The 14,863-nt window shown below is 47.6% G+C and overlaps 2 protein-coding genes across 7 annotated transcripts in view; one reads left to right on the forward strand and one right to left on the reverse strand.

Annotated features, from left to right (window-relative positions):
* Brf1 (BRF1 general transcription factor IIIB subunit) overlaps window positions 1–14,863 on the forward strand; it is a 52,431-nt gene that overhangs the window by 13,283 nt on the left and 24,285 nt on the right. For 4 of the 5 annotated variants that reach the window (XM_087911486.1, XM_087911485.1, XM_087911488.1 and 1 more), the window contains exons 4-5: window positions 6,645–6,676; window positions 10,338–10,410. In XM_087911486.1, the coding sequence (XP_087767612.1) occupies window positions 6,645–6,676; window positions 10,338–10,410 (105 nt within the window). Of the gene's footprint in view, window positions 1–786; window positions 2,779–6,644; window positions 6,677–10,337; window positions 10,411–14,863 lie in introns of those variants that run through there. The other variant, XM_085698025.2, reaches the window with a different exon arrangement.
* Btbd6 (BTB domain containing 6) lies at window positions 11,558–13,692 on the reverse strand. Of its 2 annotated transcripts, XM_048431450.3 has the most exons (4): window positions 13,281–13,692; window positions 13,106–13,196; window positions 12,884–13,002; window positions 11,558–12,726 (listed from the first exon to the last, which is right to left on the reverse strand). In XM_048431450.3, the coding sequence occupies exons 1-4, from the start codon at window positions 13,655–13,657 to the stop codon at window positions 11,694–11,696; spliced, it is 1,620 nt and encodes a 539-aa protein (XP_048287407.2). In that variant the 5' UTR covers window positions 13,658–13,692; the 3' UTR covers window positions 11,558–11,693. The 2 variants fall into 2 exon arrangements, with proteins under 2 accessions (XP_048287407.2, XP_048287408.1); XM_048431451.3 differs by lacking the exon at window positions 13,106–13,196 and having other exon boundaries at window positions 13,281–13,409.

Here is a 14,863-nt window from a genome sequence, read left to right on the forward strand (position 1 = left end):
GTTCTTGGGTGATTATTCAAATGTTGATTTAGAAGTTGCAGGAGTTAGGCGTTGATGTTACCATCAATTCCTTTCTTTTTTTTTTTTGATTTATTTACTTATTATGTATACAGTGTTCTGTCTGTCTGTATGCTTGCTGGCCAGAAGAGGGCATCAGATGGTTGTGAGCCACCATGCGGTTGCTGGGAATTGAACTCAGGACCTCTGGAAGAGCAGTCAGTGCTCTTAACCTCTGAGCCATCTCTCTAGCCCCCCATCAATTCCTTTATTGGATGTATGGTCCCAACTGATGCAGGGCTCCCTCTCTAAGCTGCTGTCTTAGTTAGGTCTTAGTGTTTCTATTGCTGTGAAGAGGCACCATGACCTAAAGGAAAACATTTAATTGGGAATGGCTTACAGGTTCAGAGGTTTAGTCCATTACCATCATGGCAGGAAGCTTGGTGGCAAATAGGCAGGCATGGTGCTTGAAAGGTAGCTGGGAGTTCTATATCTGGATCAGTAGGCATCAGAGAGAGAGTGTGACCCTGGGGCTGCTTGAGCTTCTGAAACCTCAAAGCTCACCTCCAGTGACATAGTTCCTCCAGCAAGGCCACACCTATTCTAAAAAGGTCACACCTCCAGAAATGCCACTCCCTGAATCTATGGGGGCCATTTTCATTCAGACCACCTCAGCTGCCAAGGTGGGTGTAGTCAGGCTAGACTGTTAAGTGCCTGCCACTGTTGGATGGCATAGGAGGACAGCTCATGACTCCCCCCCCCCCCCCGCTTCCTTTTTGCAGCTTTGTTTCTTGAGGTTTCAGGTCTAATTCTCCTGTGCTCTTCCCAGACACCCAGCCCTGAGCTCTGTCGGCAGCACATATGTCAGGAATTCCATCTTTTGTCCTGCAGAGTCTAGTCTTCTGTCAGTAACTCCCAGCTTCCTCTAGTGCTTTCTACTATCCACTCCTGTCATATATGTACTGCTTATAGTGTCTTCTCCCATCATTCCAGGGACCTTGGTGTGCTGCTATCTCACCAAGCACAAGGCATCTTCTCTCCAGTAGATCCCTCGCTCTGGCTACCTCCCACCTTGAACTTGTTGTGTCACTTGGTTTCTATTTTGTTTACTCTGCCTGCCCCATCAGGCTTTTAAGTAACCTTTGCTTCCTTTTCATCCATCTGCTCACCTTTTGGTTAGAGACAGTTCCTAAACTTTACCTTTTAAGCCAGTCCTTTTATTTTTTGGTGTGTGTGTGTGTGTGTATGTGCGCGCGCGTGCGTGCTTGTGTGTCGTGGGGGGTGGCACACATGCCACAGGGCATATGTGGGATGAAGTGGACCATTTGTAGTCAGTTTTCTTCCTCTACCGTGTAAGTCCAGGGATCAAATTCAAGTTGTCAGGTTTGGCGGCAAGTCCCTTTCCCCACTGAGTTATCTCCTTGTCCTCTTCACTTGCGTTTTTGAGTCAGGATCGTTCACTGAACTTACTTTCCTGTCATCTGTGCTTTGCTCTGTAGAGCAGCAGATGACCTTGGGACTAGAAGAGCAGTGGTGCCTGGCTTTCCTACTTCAGCTGGTACAGCTGTCCTTGGCAGGAGGGAGGATCTCTATCAGACTATGAGCAGGTGATTAAACTGTGCTTGGGTTGCTGTTCCCAGAGCCATCAGGATTCTAGGCTGCACAAATGTACTTAGAAGCCCAGAACTTGAAGTGTGATGGTAACTGCCTTGGCAGGTGATTGTGTCATCTTCAGGACCATCTCCAAAGGTCTGAGCACAGAGTGGGCTCCTGTGGCTTCCACCTAAGTCCCGTACCTCTGTTCAGTAGTTGGAGAGGAGAGACAAGTATCAAGTGAATCTGAGTGGGAACTGACTGTTTGCTGCTACACTCCTGGGAAATCACAAAGGTGGAGCAGGCAGAAGCAGGTCTTGGCATTTCTGGATCTGGTAGGTGCAGGCTCAGTCATCAAGGCAGAAGAGGCTTTGAGGAGGCATGTTGGCAGTGCCACACTATACAGATAATTCTTTTAGAACAATGTGTGTCAGTTGTCTGAGATATGCCACACATGCAGAGAAACTTACTCATAGGCACAGGTGGCTGCTGGAGTAGTGAGAGGCCAATCCTTCCATGGAGGTGGACTAAGGAAGCCCATCATCAGGTCCTCTTGAGACTTTAAACACCGTCAAGAGCATCTGTTCTGTTGGGCTTTGAAGCCAGTTAGTGTCTGTAGATAGTGTCCCGAGGACTGGCTTCTCATGGGACCTGTCCTTGGTTGCTGGAGCTGCCTAAGGCCTGGGGTAACTCAAGTCATTCCAGGTTCTGTTCAGTCCATATATTTGGCCTAGGCAGCTATGAAGAATGACCTCAGCCCCTCTAGCTCCTGTTTCAGAAAGACAGATATGAGTATCCTGAGCCTGCTTCTCTTTCATGGTCCCAGTGCAGGGAGGGGCCCTGGACAGTATGCACTGGGAGCTTCTATCAAGTCCATGTCACCCTCTGATGAGGGGTCTGCACTGTGCCACACCAGGAGCTACAGGCCCTAACTGTTTGCATTTTAATTCTGCCTCTGTCCCAGCGTTTGGTAACCTTGGTTCTTAGTCCATTACCTTTTCAGGGAAATGGGAAAGGGAAGGCCTTATGCTTCCATGTCATCATGTTGCCTTTGCCTGATGGAGCATCCTGAGAGCTCCTGCTCTGGAAGTGCTGTGGTTGGGCTGAGAAGAACCTTACTGAATGGCACTGTGCAGGGAACAGTCATTTAGAGCAAGAGGGCCCAGGAGATGTGAGAAGTGGACTATGGTGAGTTCTAGGCTAGTTTTTCTTCTTCATCTCTTGGGGTCCTGTAATGGCAGTATTAGTTGGGTGGTTTCCCACTGAACCATTCATCTCCTGTTATGAACACAGATATTTTTGTCAGATTGCACATAGAAGGGCCATTTCTCTTGTTGCTGTCTTTGGATATCTATAGAAACATTTCATATGTGAGGCTGTATAAACAAATTTCATAGCTGGGTTTGGAGATACAGGCTTGTAATCCCAGCTTCATGAGGCTGAGGCAAGAGGATCTCAAGTTTAAGGTCAGCCTAAACTGAGCATGAGTTCAAGAATAGTCTGAGTGTCTTAGTTAGGGTTTCTACTATTGGGAGCTGGGCAATGGTGGCACACGCCTTTAATCCCAGCACTAGGGAGGCAGAAGCAGGCAGACCTCTGTGAGTTTGAGGTCATCCTGTCTAAAGAGTAAGTTTCAAGGCAGCTAGGGCTGTTACATAGAGAAACCCTGTCTCGAAAAACCAATGGGGGCAGGAGGGCAAGTTGGGGAGGAAAGGGTTTATTTGGCTCACACTTCCATATCACTATTCATCACTGAAGGAAATCAGGACAGGAACTCAGCAGGGCAGGATTCTAGAGGCAGGAGCTGATGCAGAGGCTGTGGAGGGGTGCTGCTTACTGGTTTACTTCCTGTGACTTGCTTAGCCTAGTTTCTTACTCAGGACCAACAGCCCAAGGATGATGGCACCACCTACCATGGGCTAGGCCCTACCCTATTGTCACTAATTGAGAAAGTACCTTACAGCTGAATCTGGATTTTTCACATCTGAGGCTCCTTCCTCTCTGATGACTCTAGCGTGTGTCAAGTTGACACATAAAACCAGAGAGTACACAGGGTAACTTGGACCCTGCATGTAGCTCAAATGTGAAAACATAGGGAATAGGCTAAGGCTTTAGCTTAGTGGTAGAGAGCTGTATGTGCCAGGTCCTAGATTCAAGCCTCCATGCTAAAAGGAAGAGAGCAAGGAATAGAAAGAAAAAATAAATTCCATTTTGCTCTAGTTCTGCTTCATTTAAATCTCTAAACTTTAACCCTATGGAGAATATCAGTTTAAATCAAATCTTGTCTGTTAATGTTCTTCTACTAAGCACAGCCAGTCAGAGGTCGTGGTTGGCCATTAGCCTGCTCTGTTTACAGAGAAACTGATCCTGACCTCCAACACTGACTGCCTTGGCACTCTAAGACTTTGTCAGAACTATGGATGGCCTGAGGGAGTCTCACAGGCCTCCCTACCCCTCCCAAAAGTCCCACCTCTAGCAGTTCTTCATTTCCCACTCTGCTGTGTTTATATTTCTCCTTAACAACTGGAGCTGGAGTCTGGCTGAGCACAAGTGTCACCTGTCAGGATGTGATAGACCCAGATTGGGTCACAAAGTGGTCCTGCCCCTTGGAATTTGGGGTTCTTGCATGCCTTATCCAGACCTTGACTCTTCTCTTGACTTAAGAAACTCCAGCATCCACGTTAGAAGTAGAGGGGCTAGGAGGACATAGTGCCTCTAGTCATTATTTGGAGGACCTGCATATAGACTTCCTAGCAGCTGGGTGATTTTTCCTATCAAGAAAAATAGTCACTTTGGTTGAAAGTTGAATTCTAGTATCTTTAAAATTATATAAAATTTCTGCCATAACTTTAATGTGAATGAATTTTCAAACACAACAGAGTTGAAGTAATTGAACTCTCCCATGAACAGTTTGTGGTCTTTCCTCTACCCCAGCCACCTTCTCCTCCCATCAGCTTTCTGTCCTTTAGCATCTTATTTTTGACACAGTTCAAAGCAAGCAGTAGGGCTCCGCCCACTCCATTAGCCCAGTCTTGCCGATAAACAAGATTAGATCTGGAGGTAAAATTGACATAAAATAAAATGAATAGATCTTCCTTTACTAGTTGGTAAATTCTGAGCAGTTTATACACCTCTTTGTCTGCTGACACCCCTTCAGTCAGACCCTGCCTCTCCAGCCCCTAAAGGCTGTCATCATTCTTCTGTCCTTTAACTGTAGACTTGCTCTGTTATTCTGAGATGTACTTTTTTTTAATTAATTAATTAATTAATTTTTTTGAGACTGGGTTTCTCTGTAGCTTTTGGAGCTGGGATGTACTTTAAATATAGGCACATGGCCTAAGCTCTTTGCTCTAAGCTTTTTGTTACTTGGCAACCTTTGTATTTGTTGAGTTGCTTCCCCACTATAGTCACTGTATTTATAAGACAGTATTTAGCCTTCTGTTGATGGATCCCTGGGTTGGTCCCAGAATGAGGCCATTTTGAATGAATTTCCTGTGAGCATGCTTATGCACGTCTTTTGTGGGTGAATGATTTTGTCTCAGGTAAATGCATCTGACTGGAATAGCTGGGTTAGAGGTGGGTCTGTAGTTTGTCTTATAAGAAACCTGCAAATTGTCCCCAGTGGCTGTGCCACGTCAGTCTGTGGATAGTGTAGGGACTAAGGGTGTCTATACCCTTGTTAACATTTGGTGTTATGAGTGCCCTGGACAGGTTTCTGTGATCCCTCGGTGCAGTAGAATTCTTTTCATGTGTGCATGAGCTGCTTATCTTTCTTTATGAAGTTTTTGCTCATAAGCTTGGCCCATGTTTTGGTTTCCATTTTATTATCTTTATAAAATTATGTATATCTAAAAATCTATTATCTGTGTATCTCTGTGTATGTACACAGACATGTGTGTCACATGGACTTTGTGGAGTTCAAAAGACAACTTTAAGAAGTCACTTTCCTTCTTTTACCATGGGTTCCTAAGGTCACACTCAGGTTTTCAGGTTTGCATAGCACATGTCTTTACTAGCTAAGCCATCTAAACTCCTTCCCCCTTGTCTTCTAGAGATGAACTGTTTCTCCCAGGCTGGCCCTGAACTAGAGTTTAAGTGATCTTGCTTCAGACTCCTAGGTGTTGGAACTATATGTGACAATTACCTTCCTTTGTGTTTTTTTGTTTTTGTTTGTCTGAGATAAGGTCTCTATGTAGCCCTGGCTGTCCTGGGTCTATGTAGACCAGACTGGCCTTGAACTCACAGAGGTCTACCTGCTAGGATTAAATGCCTGGCCTGTTCATTAATTTTTATATTATTAAAAATTGTTTTGAGATTTATTTTCATTGTATGTGCATTCTGCCTCCCAGGTGCTGAGATTAAAGGTGTGCATCACCACCGCCTGGCAACAGCAAGTGCTTTTAGCCATTGAGCCATCTCTGCAGCCTGTATAAGTTTTTAATGTGTAGCACTGTGAATGGATGCAGTGCCTTATACATGTTAAGCACAGTTTACTACTGGACTGACCTATAACCAGCAGCTTAACTTCACTGACAAGTGATTTGTTTCTATTTTGTCTGTGTGCCATCTAAGTTTGGACTCATCTGAGATCTGTTCTTAGTAACGTTTACTCTCATACTCACTTCAAGGATAGATCTCACATCAGAGTCCCACTGGCTTGCTGTTAATGTCTGCGTCTGTCCCCTAGGAGTTGCCCTGCTGACTCTCAGAATGGTGATTTGGAAGTTCCCAGTCTGTGCCTAAGGAATAGAGCTGAGGTGTGGTAGTCCATTTCTACGCTGTGTCTGACCAGAAGATATTGTACAGTAGACATCTGAAGCCCCTGTTTCTGGTTTCCCCGACCCTTTCCCCCACTCCCTCTTGTAACTTTCTGTCCTTAAAGTAGATTCCCAGAGTCCCTTGCGGACTGGTTAGTTCCATCAGGGCCTTTTCCTCCCTGGAAAAGAGGGAGGAAATTGTCAGATGATGAGCTTAGATCTGACAAATGAGGACCAGCTCCCTGAGTATATAACCCTGGTAGCCTCCATGCAAACACTCCTTAACTCTGGCTGCAGACATGCTCCTTGACCTCAGCGACCTGCTCCAGGTAGATCACTTTCCTTAAGTCTTTCTGCCCTGAGGGCATGGCAGGGTCACAGCTTGTGTTTCTTACACAGGCTGCCTGTGGTTATAGCAGCCTTTGTGTTCAGGGTGGTGAAGCTTGTGTTGCCAGAGTTTGGGGCCTCAGTAGGAGAAGGCAGCTCACAGCCACAGTATTATCCAGGGCCTGGTGGCTCATCCTTAGAATCATTTGAGAGAACCTTGTGAAACTCAGTCTAAGGCAAAGAAAGTTCTTTTCTTAAAGGGAATATTGGATCCCATTGCTGTATTTCAAACTCTGCAAAACCTTCGTAAGTAGTCGGGCGGTGTTGACCCAAGTCTTTAATCCCAGCACTCGGGAGGTAGAGGCAGGCAGATCTCCGAGTTCGAGGCCAGCCTGGTCTACAAGAGCTAGTTCCAGGACTGGCTCCAAAACTACAGAGAAAGCCTGTCTCAAAACCAAAAAAAAAAAAACCAAAACAGCAAACAACCTTTGTAAGTACAGTCTATTTAGGGTCATTAGCTTTCTAGATTCACATAAAGTGTTTTTTGTTGCATTGCTTGTTTCTGTTTGTTTTTTAAGAGTAGGTCTCATGTAGCCCTAGCAAGCCTGGAACTCAGAGATCTGCCTGCCTCTGCCTCTGCAGTGCTGGGATTAAAGTCATGTGACACAATGGTCAGTGCACTGTTCACTTCTAAGTAACTGAACATTATGAGAAGATGCACCTAGGTACCTTCAAAAGCAGTGAAGGAGAAAGGGAAATGGAGAATTGCCCCGTTGATGGCACTGTGGGCGGCAGTTGGCTAAAGACTAACTGAAGTCTCCAGATCTCTCCCTGAGGTCTACAGTGACACTACAGACCAGGAAGTAGAATGAATGACCACAAGTTCACCCTGAATGGAAACCCTGATCTGGATGCCCCAGGGGTCCTAAGAGCCCGTAGGCCAGGGTGCTGCTCCTGGTTGCTAATCCCTCAGTACCTCTGACTAACAGTTCAGTCAGATGGTGCCTTGTATTTTTGTCCTCCCAGCTGTCTTTATAAATGGCATCTCTCAGCAGCTATTACTGAATTTTTTTTGGTTAAGCTAAAAATAACCTTTTGGAATTGTGATAATCCATTGACTCCACCTTTGAATGCATTGTGCTCAGTTTAGAGCATGGCCACATGACTGTTTCCAGCCTCCCAGAAAAGATGGGGGCCAGGGCCAGGCAGCACCACAAGTAGCTTGGACATCTCTTAGAGGAAAACAGGTGCACCAGTCATCTTTGGCTTCACAGCTTTGGAAATGGGAAAACAGCCCAGACTGTCAGGCTAGAAGGTGGCATGCCACCAGGAGAGGCTGAGGTCGGGCAGCTGTATAGTCTGGGTGGCACAGACTATTCTTCTTGGTAGGGCCATGTTGGTTAAATGGAGTGTGAGGGGGCCTGCATGGGAGACCATACAAGGCTGTCCTTGCCCCAGAACATTCACAGTATGTTCTTTTGTTCCTCCAGATCTCCCTGGGGCCAGGCCTTGTCTGACCTTAAGACAAGACACCTTTGCTTGTCTCTGGGTAGGGCTCATGCCTATGTCAGTAAAGGCCTCTGGTGAAACTGGCTGCTTTGAAGAGAGGAGTCAGAGTAGAACTGGCAGAGACCCTGAATTTAAAGCCTCACTTTTTCCTGATTCACATACATACCAAAGGCAGATAGCCACAATAGGAGAATAAATTATCAATGTGATGATATCTAACAGTACCTACCAATATTAGTATGCCTAGAAGCCAAGTGTAGTGGTACACACTTGTAGTCCCAGATGCTTAAAAACTATCTCTAGAAAGTTCTTTAGATTTTTTCTTTTAGATTTATTTGTATGCGCATTTGCCTACATGTATGTGTGTGAACCAACTGTGTCCCTGGTACCCACATAGACCAGAAGAGGGTGTTGGATCCTCTGGAACTGGAGTTAGAGATAGCTGTGAGCCACCATGTGGGTGCTGGGAACCAAACCCAAGGCCTCTACATGGGAAGCAAGTGGTCTGTATCACCGAGCCATCTCTTGGAAAGTGTTAAAATTTTGAATTTACACTTGAAGTCTATTCAGTCTCTTTCTGTAGCATTCATGTTTCATCATCAAACATATCCATCTGGAACCCAAGGTTAAAATAGTGAAGGAGTTTGAGGTGGGTAGATGGAAGTTGGGGTTAGCTTTGGCCACAACACTAGAGTGGGGACCTGGATGTCTGTAGAAACCTGAGAGGATGCTGCAGGAACAGAGTACTGCTATGGGAGCACACTTAGTTGCATACTTGAACACACACTATATATTATATGACCTATGCATGTTTCCATACCATATATGAATACTCTCATAGGCCATATAGTCATGCATACCATAGTTTTATAGATGACCCTTGAAACTGCAGGATGGTAGAATTACTTCAGAAAGTGCTCTCTGAGCCACCAGTCCTCATGAAGACCTCAGGAAGACACCTATATCCAGCCAGGGTGGAAGGTGACCAGCCCACTGCTGATTGGCTATGGAGGCTGACCCTGGCCTTCTCAATTGGGTTGACTAAGTTGACTAGTCACAAACTCTCTTCCCCTAGTCCTGCATGTAATGAAGACCCCATTGTGTATCATCCCTTAGACTTTGTCTTTTGACATATGTCAACATCTGGGGGTATCATCTTCATGCCAGGAAAAGGGGCTTAGCAGAGGACCCACAGGCTAGACTTGATTAGGTGTGGGAGTTCGTTCAGGAAGCCAAAGGCAGAAGGTTAGACCAGTCATATCTATAAGGCACGACCTGGCATGAGTGCAGTGGGGCTTTCAGGGAGCTAAGGATGTGAGGATACTCTAGGGTTGGGTAGGCCTGAGTATCCCAGGCTAGTCCATGCAGTGCTGCGCTGATGTATTGAACTGCACATTAGGGGTCTGCACACTGGCTAAACCTTTGCTTTCCTGACAACTGATAGCATTCCAGCCACTCCAGCCTTTGGTACAGCCTTTCCAGAATGGAATTATTCCCACTGCTTACTTCCTCTGGCAAAGAAGAGCAGGTGGCCAAAAGGCTACATGGCAGATAAGGACTTGAGGTGAGGGTAGTGGAGGAAACATTTGAAATTCTAGCAAGGAAACTGAGATCTCTGGGACTGAAAGATAAGAGGAAGAGTAGTTACTGTGTTGTATATCAGTCTTGTGTTAGTTTAGAACTAAGCATAACTGTACTGTGTTACCTACCATACTCAAGCGGGTATCCTCAAAGAACTTTTCTAAGCAGCCATTGACAAGATTAAGGGCAGCCAAATAGGAAGAAGCTGGCGCTCGATGTGGAAACCAGCAGAGAGGCATGGAATGGATTTTCCACAGTACAGCAGGGGGCTCTGGCAATGGGTTCTTTGAAGACACTTTAAGATAAAAAACAGCAGCTGAGCCAGGTGTGGTGGTGCTTGCCTTTACCCAGCACTCAGGAGGCAGAGGCAGGTGGTTCTGAGTTTGAGGTCAGCCTGGTCTACAGAGCAAGTTCCAGAGCCAGGGCTACACAGAGAAACCCTGTTTGAAAATCAGAACAAGAACAAAAACAAAACAAAACAAAAAAACCCCACACACAAATTATTAAAAAAGAAAAAAGGAGATGTTTCCTTGAATACCAGTGCCATTCCTAGCTATGTTCTTTTTGTCACAGGTGAATGTGTACGTGCTGGGGAAGACGTTCCTGCTCTTGGCGAGGGAGCTCTGCATCAACGCACCGGCTATAGGTAGGCTGAGCTCAGACAATACCACCTCTGGAAACTAACATGCTAAGGTGCTCAGAGTAGAGGGTTGTCAGGCCAAAGTACAGAACCCCAAAGCTAAGGAATTTCTCCTAAAGTTTGTGGGAAATATAGGCAGTAGGGTTTTATTTCTGGTGCAGACTCAAAGCTTTCCATCAATGCCTATCAGATGTGCCTCAGGACCAAAGGGAATAGTATAACACTTCACATTGGGAACCTGGTGGATACCTTGGGAAAGGCAGGAGCCTCCTAATAATTGAGGGAAGAAGTTCCAGGAGCAGGTACCCTCTAGCCATGGCTCTTCTCATGTGCAAGGATGGGGTTTTCATGGTTTCTTAAGTATCAACTCACAGTCAAGAGGCACTACTGGGAGCTAGAGCCAAAGGGTCTGGGAGGGTAGATCTGAAGCCCAGCAGGGCCAGGCTTCTCTCTCCCAGATAACATTGCCCTGCTAGTGGGCCTTTGAAGGTCAGGTGCTTTTTCAGGGCAAAACAATTATAAAAAGGAGGCCTGGACCTGGGCCTAGGGATCCTTCTTATCCACACAGCACCCCACAGCACACAGCCTAATCCTTAAGTCTGACCTCTGCAGTAGAACCTTGAGGTGCTTTAATAAACACAATCACCCAGACATGTGGTCTTCTGCAGAATTCTAGAGTCAGCCCTTGAGAGGAAGACAGCTCAGATGCCACACAGTCATAGATGGGCTCTGCTAAGATGGGGTTTGATTTGAACCATTCTGCACTGCAGACTTCATACAGACAGCATGAGGATGAGACAGAGAATGCCCCAGTTAATATTTCCTACAGTCACTTATTTACATGTGGCTCTTGTTCCGTAAAACCTTTATTATGAAAATTCACTTAAATAGGATGGAACTATTTTAAGTGACTTTTCAGCAACTTGTGGCTTGAATGGAAGACCTTAAAGTATGCTGGAGCCACTTAGAATCCAAAAGAGTGGGAGGAGAATCCAAGGGTCCTGAAGCTTGGGTGCCACTGGGCAGGGACCTGGGGACTACCTTAGACCTGCATCTGTCCTCCATCTGTGGAATATCACCTCAGGGTCAGGGGACATGTATAATTCTGTTCCTAAAGATCTGTAAAGAGAAGTCATCTGTTTCAGACTCGGGCTGATATGGTAAGCCAAACCTTTAATGGTATCAGTAAGGCAGTAGGCAGTGTCCTGCACCTCCACTGCACTTACTGGGTAGACTCCATGGAGGAAGAGCATTGGCCTAATGGGCAAGTCCACCCCAAGCCCTACACCTCAGGCATAGAAGATGAGCTCTGGAATCTGTCCACCCTGGACTCCAGTCCCATTGGTACTGTCCGAGGAGCACTGGAACTGGAAGGCTACCTTTCCACACTGTACTTCTGTCATTCCTTCCTGCCCAAAGTAGCTGAGCTCACTGCCATCCAGGACAGCACTGGCAGTGTAGAAGGTGTCCTGCTCCACCTGGACTGGATGCTCAAACCAGACTGGGAATGTGTTGCTGGATCCATCTGAAACAAACTTGGTGAGATTCTGAGCTAGGACCATCCCTAGCCGTTTGAGTTCAATCTTCACACTGTACTCAGCCTTTCCAGAACTGGACCCATATAAGCCCAGTCCGGCAATGAACACCCTTCTGTCCACTGCAAACTGGATGCTGTCACAGCGCCCACGATATCTCCACTGGTTGCTTCGGTAGGCAGAAGATTGGAAGCGGTGACACCTCTGTGGAGCAAGGCCCTTCCTTTTGGTCAGGGGAAAGTCGAGGATTGGCTTGTTTGCAGCTGTGTACCAAAGGAAGATATTGTGGGTCTCCTCTAAGGTCAGGATATCTGACTGGGCAGCACCGTTGGCAAACTCCTCTAGAGTCATAGTTGGAATTCGGACTAGATAAAGGGCTCTTCCCAAAACATGCCTCTTGTTGTGAGGGGTGACCGGGAGGCCCTGTCTCTTGCACTCTGCCTCAGCCCAGTTCAGGACCGCCTCGAAGACCACAGCCTCTTTGGTGTTGAGGGCCTCCCTGGTCACAATGATCTCCAGGGTCTGCCGGTCAATTTCACAGAAGCCTTCAGACTTCAAAGCCATCTCAGCCTGTGCATCAATGACTTCCCAGCACCGCTGGGTCAGTTCAGGCTCCTCAAACAGTCGACTCTGGGATAGCAGGACACAGGCATTTTTGGCTTCCAGGCTTGTCTCCAGAAAGTTGACACAGGCCTTGGCTAATGCAGGTACAATGTACTTCTTAGCAGCATACAGGGTGGCAAGCACTGTGTCCGCCTCCAGATCAATCTCATCGCTGTACATGTACCTGGGTAAGGCAGGGACTCTTCTGGGGAGCTGCAAGGGCTGGCCTCAGAGAGGAACTCATGGGCTCCCATGCACAACCTCTTGGGTTGTAGGAACCATGTAGGGGACAACTGGAAGGTAACCACCCCATCCTTCCAGCCCCAGAGTAGAGCACTTACTTTAACAAGACCAGGAAGGCGGCAGGCTCGACATCAGGAATGTGGATTTCTGATTTGACTTCCGCAAGGTCCCCATAGAACATGGCATAGAAGACAGAGCTGCCGACAGCCAAGACGTACTGTGAATAAAAGAAAGTCACTTGAGCTACAGGGTTGTAAAGAAGGCTGGGGATATTGCGTCTAGCCAGGCCCGCCAGGCGACAGGGCTGCGCCCCTACCCACCTTGTGGGCGGGCACGCGCCTGGCTGCCCCCAAGGCCCCCACGATGAAGTGGACGTCAGCCATCAGCTCGTTGTTGAACATGAGCGCATTCCTGTAAAGGGGAGAGGCACACGGGCTGGAACGGCGCGCGCCCGGGCTCCGGAGCTCCAGAGACCGGGGGCGGGTGGCAGCTCACCTCTCGCGCAGCGTCGGGTGGAAGGACTGCCAGTTGGGGCTCTCGGGATTGTTGTTGTCTGGCGCGGGCGGCGCGGGCAAGGGCGGCAACGGGGCGGGCGCCAGGCGGGGCGGGCAGCAAAGGCTGACCTTTCTGCCCACGGCCGCGCCCGCCGCGTTGCTGTTGGCGATGTCGGTGGCAGTAGCTGCAGAGGCGCCGGCGGGCGGGTACAGTTCTGAGGCCATCTTCGTTCCAGCCGGGGCCACCTCCACACTGGTCGGTGCTGCGCTGCGCGCCTTCGCACCGCGCCGGGGCCTGGGCAGTGGCTCTGCGAGCACCAGCAGGGAGGTTAGGCACTGTGCCACCCGCCCATGCAGGCAGGCCAGCGGCAGCAGCATGGGGCCACGCCGGCCCTGCCTGCCGCCCACCCACCCGCACCCCTCACCCCGCACCGAGCCCCGCGGCCCGGCCGCAGGGGGCGCCGTCCCACCCCTACCCTGTGCGGCGCTGGCGTCCCTCGTCACTGTGCGTCATGACGCAGCTCACGCTGAGGCCCCTCCTCCGGTGGGGTGCCATAGCCCCGCCCAGTGCACAGGTTTGTCTGCGCTATAGTTGTTCACAGCAGCTCAACTTTTGTAAAGGAACCTGACACAGCTAGCTTTCCTTATGGAAGAAATGAGTCTCCGAAACAAGGCTTGATCTCCTTTTATGTCTTGCTTCTTTAGTGGAGCACAAAATCAAAGGCAATACATATTGTATGTAGTGTGTCAGAATTTTTCTTTTTTAAATCAGGACTTTATATGGCCCAGGGTGACCTCAAACTCCCTATGTAGGTCCTCCTTTATAAGTTGATTATTCTACTGTGTTGCATTTTGTTTGCCAGTTCATCCAACTGATGGGTGAACACCCAAGTGGGTTACATAGCCCAACTGTTATTGGGCAATTATCCTTTCCAGATCCTAACTAATTCTTTATGTCTTTACCTAGAAATGAGATGGTTGAAACAAATGGTCATCCTTAATTTACCTTTTAAAAATATTTTTATTTTATGTGTATAGATGTTTTATTTGCATGAGTCTCTGTGCACCACATGTGTGTCCAGTGTTTGCAAAGGCCAGAAGAGGATATTGAATCCCCTGAAACTGGAGATAGAAATGGTCGTGAACTGTGTATGAGATGTGGGTACTGGGAACCGAACTCGGGTCTTTTGTAAGAGCAGTGAGCTCTCCTAACCATTGAGTCATAGCCAGTCCTTCAGAAGTTTTTAGTTGTAGTGGTTGATTTTGTTTTCTTGTTTTGTTTGGTTCTTTTGAGACAAAGTTTCTTCTTCTTCTGCTTCTGCTTCTGCTTCTTCTGCTTCTGCTTCTTCTGCTGCTGCTGCTTCTTCTGCTTCTTCTTCTTCTTCTTCTTCTGCTTCTTCTTCTTTTTGTTTGTTTGTTTGTTTTGTTTTCGAGACAAGGTTTCTCTGTAGCTTTGGAGCCTGTCCTGGAACTAGCTATTGTAGACCAGGTTGGCCTTAAACTCACAGAGATCTGCCTCCTAGTGCTGTAATTAAAGCACCGGTTGCCACCACTACACCCAGCAGAGTTTCTATGAGTAACCTT

Source organism: Myodes glareolus, chromosome 11, assembly GCF_982192425.1.
Source record: "Myodes glareolus chromosome 11, mMyoGla1.1, whole genome shotgun sequence".
Taxonomy (NCBI): Eukaryota; Metazoa; Chordata; class Mammalia; order Rodentia; family Cricetidae; genus Myodes; species Myodes glareolus.

Bases quoted from the DNA above. Each gene is read 5' to 3' on its own strand.
- Btbd6 (XM_048431450.3), bottom strand. From the start codon at position 13,657: ATGCTGCTGCCGCTGGCCTGCCTGCATGGGCGGGTGGCACAGTGCCTA. The intron at 13,003-13,105 runs GTGGGTAGGGGC...TTTTATTCACAG, and splicing joins GGCGCGTGCCCGCCCACAAG to TACGTCTTGGCTGTCGGCAG. The intron at 12,727-12,883 runs GTAAGTGCTCTA...TGCCTTACCCAG, and splicing joins GCCTTCCTGGTCTTGTTAAA to GTACATGTACAGCGATGAGA.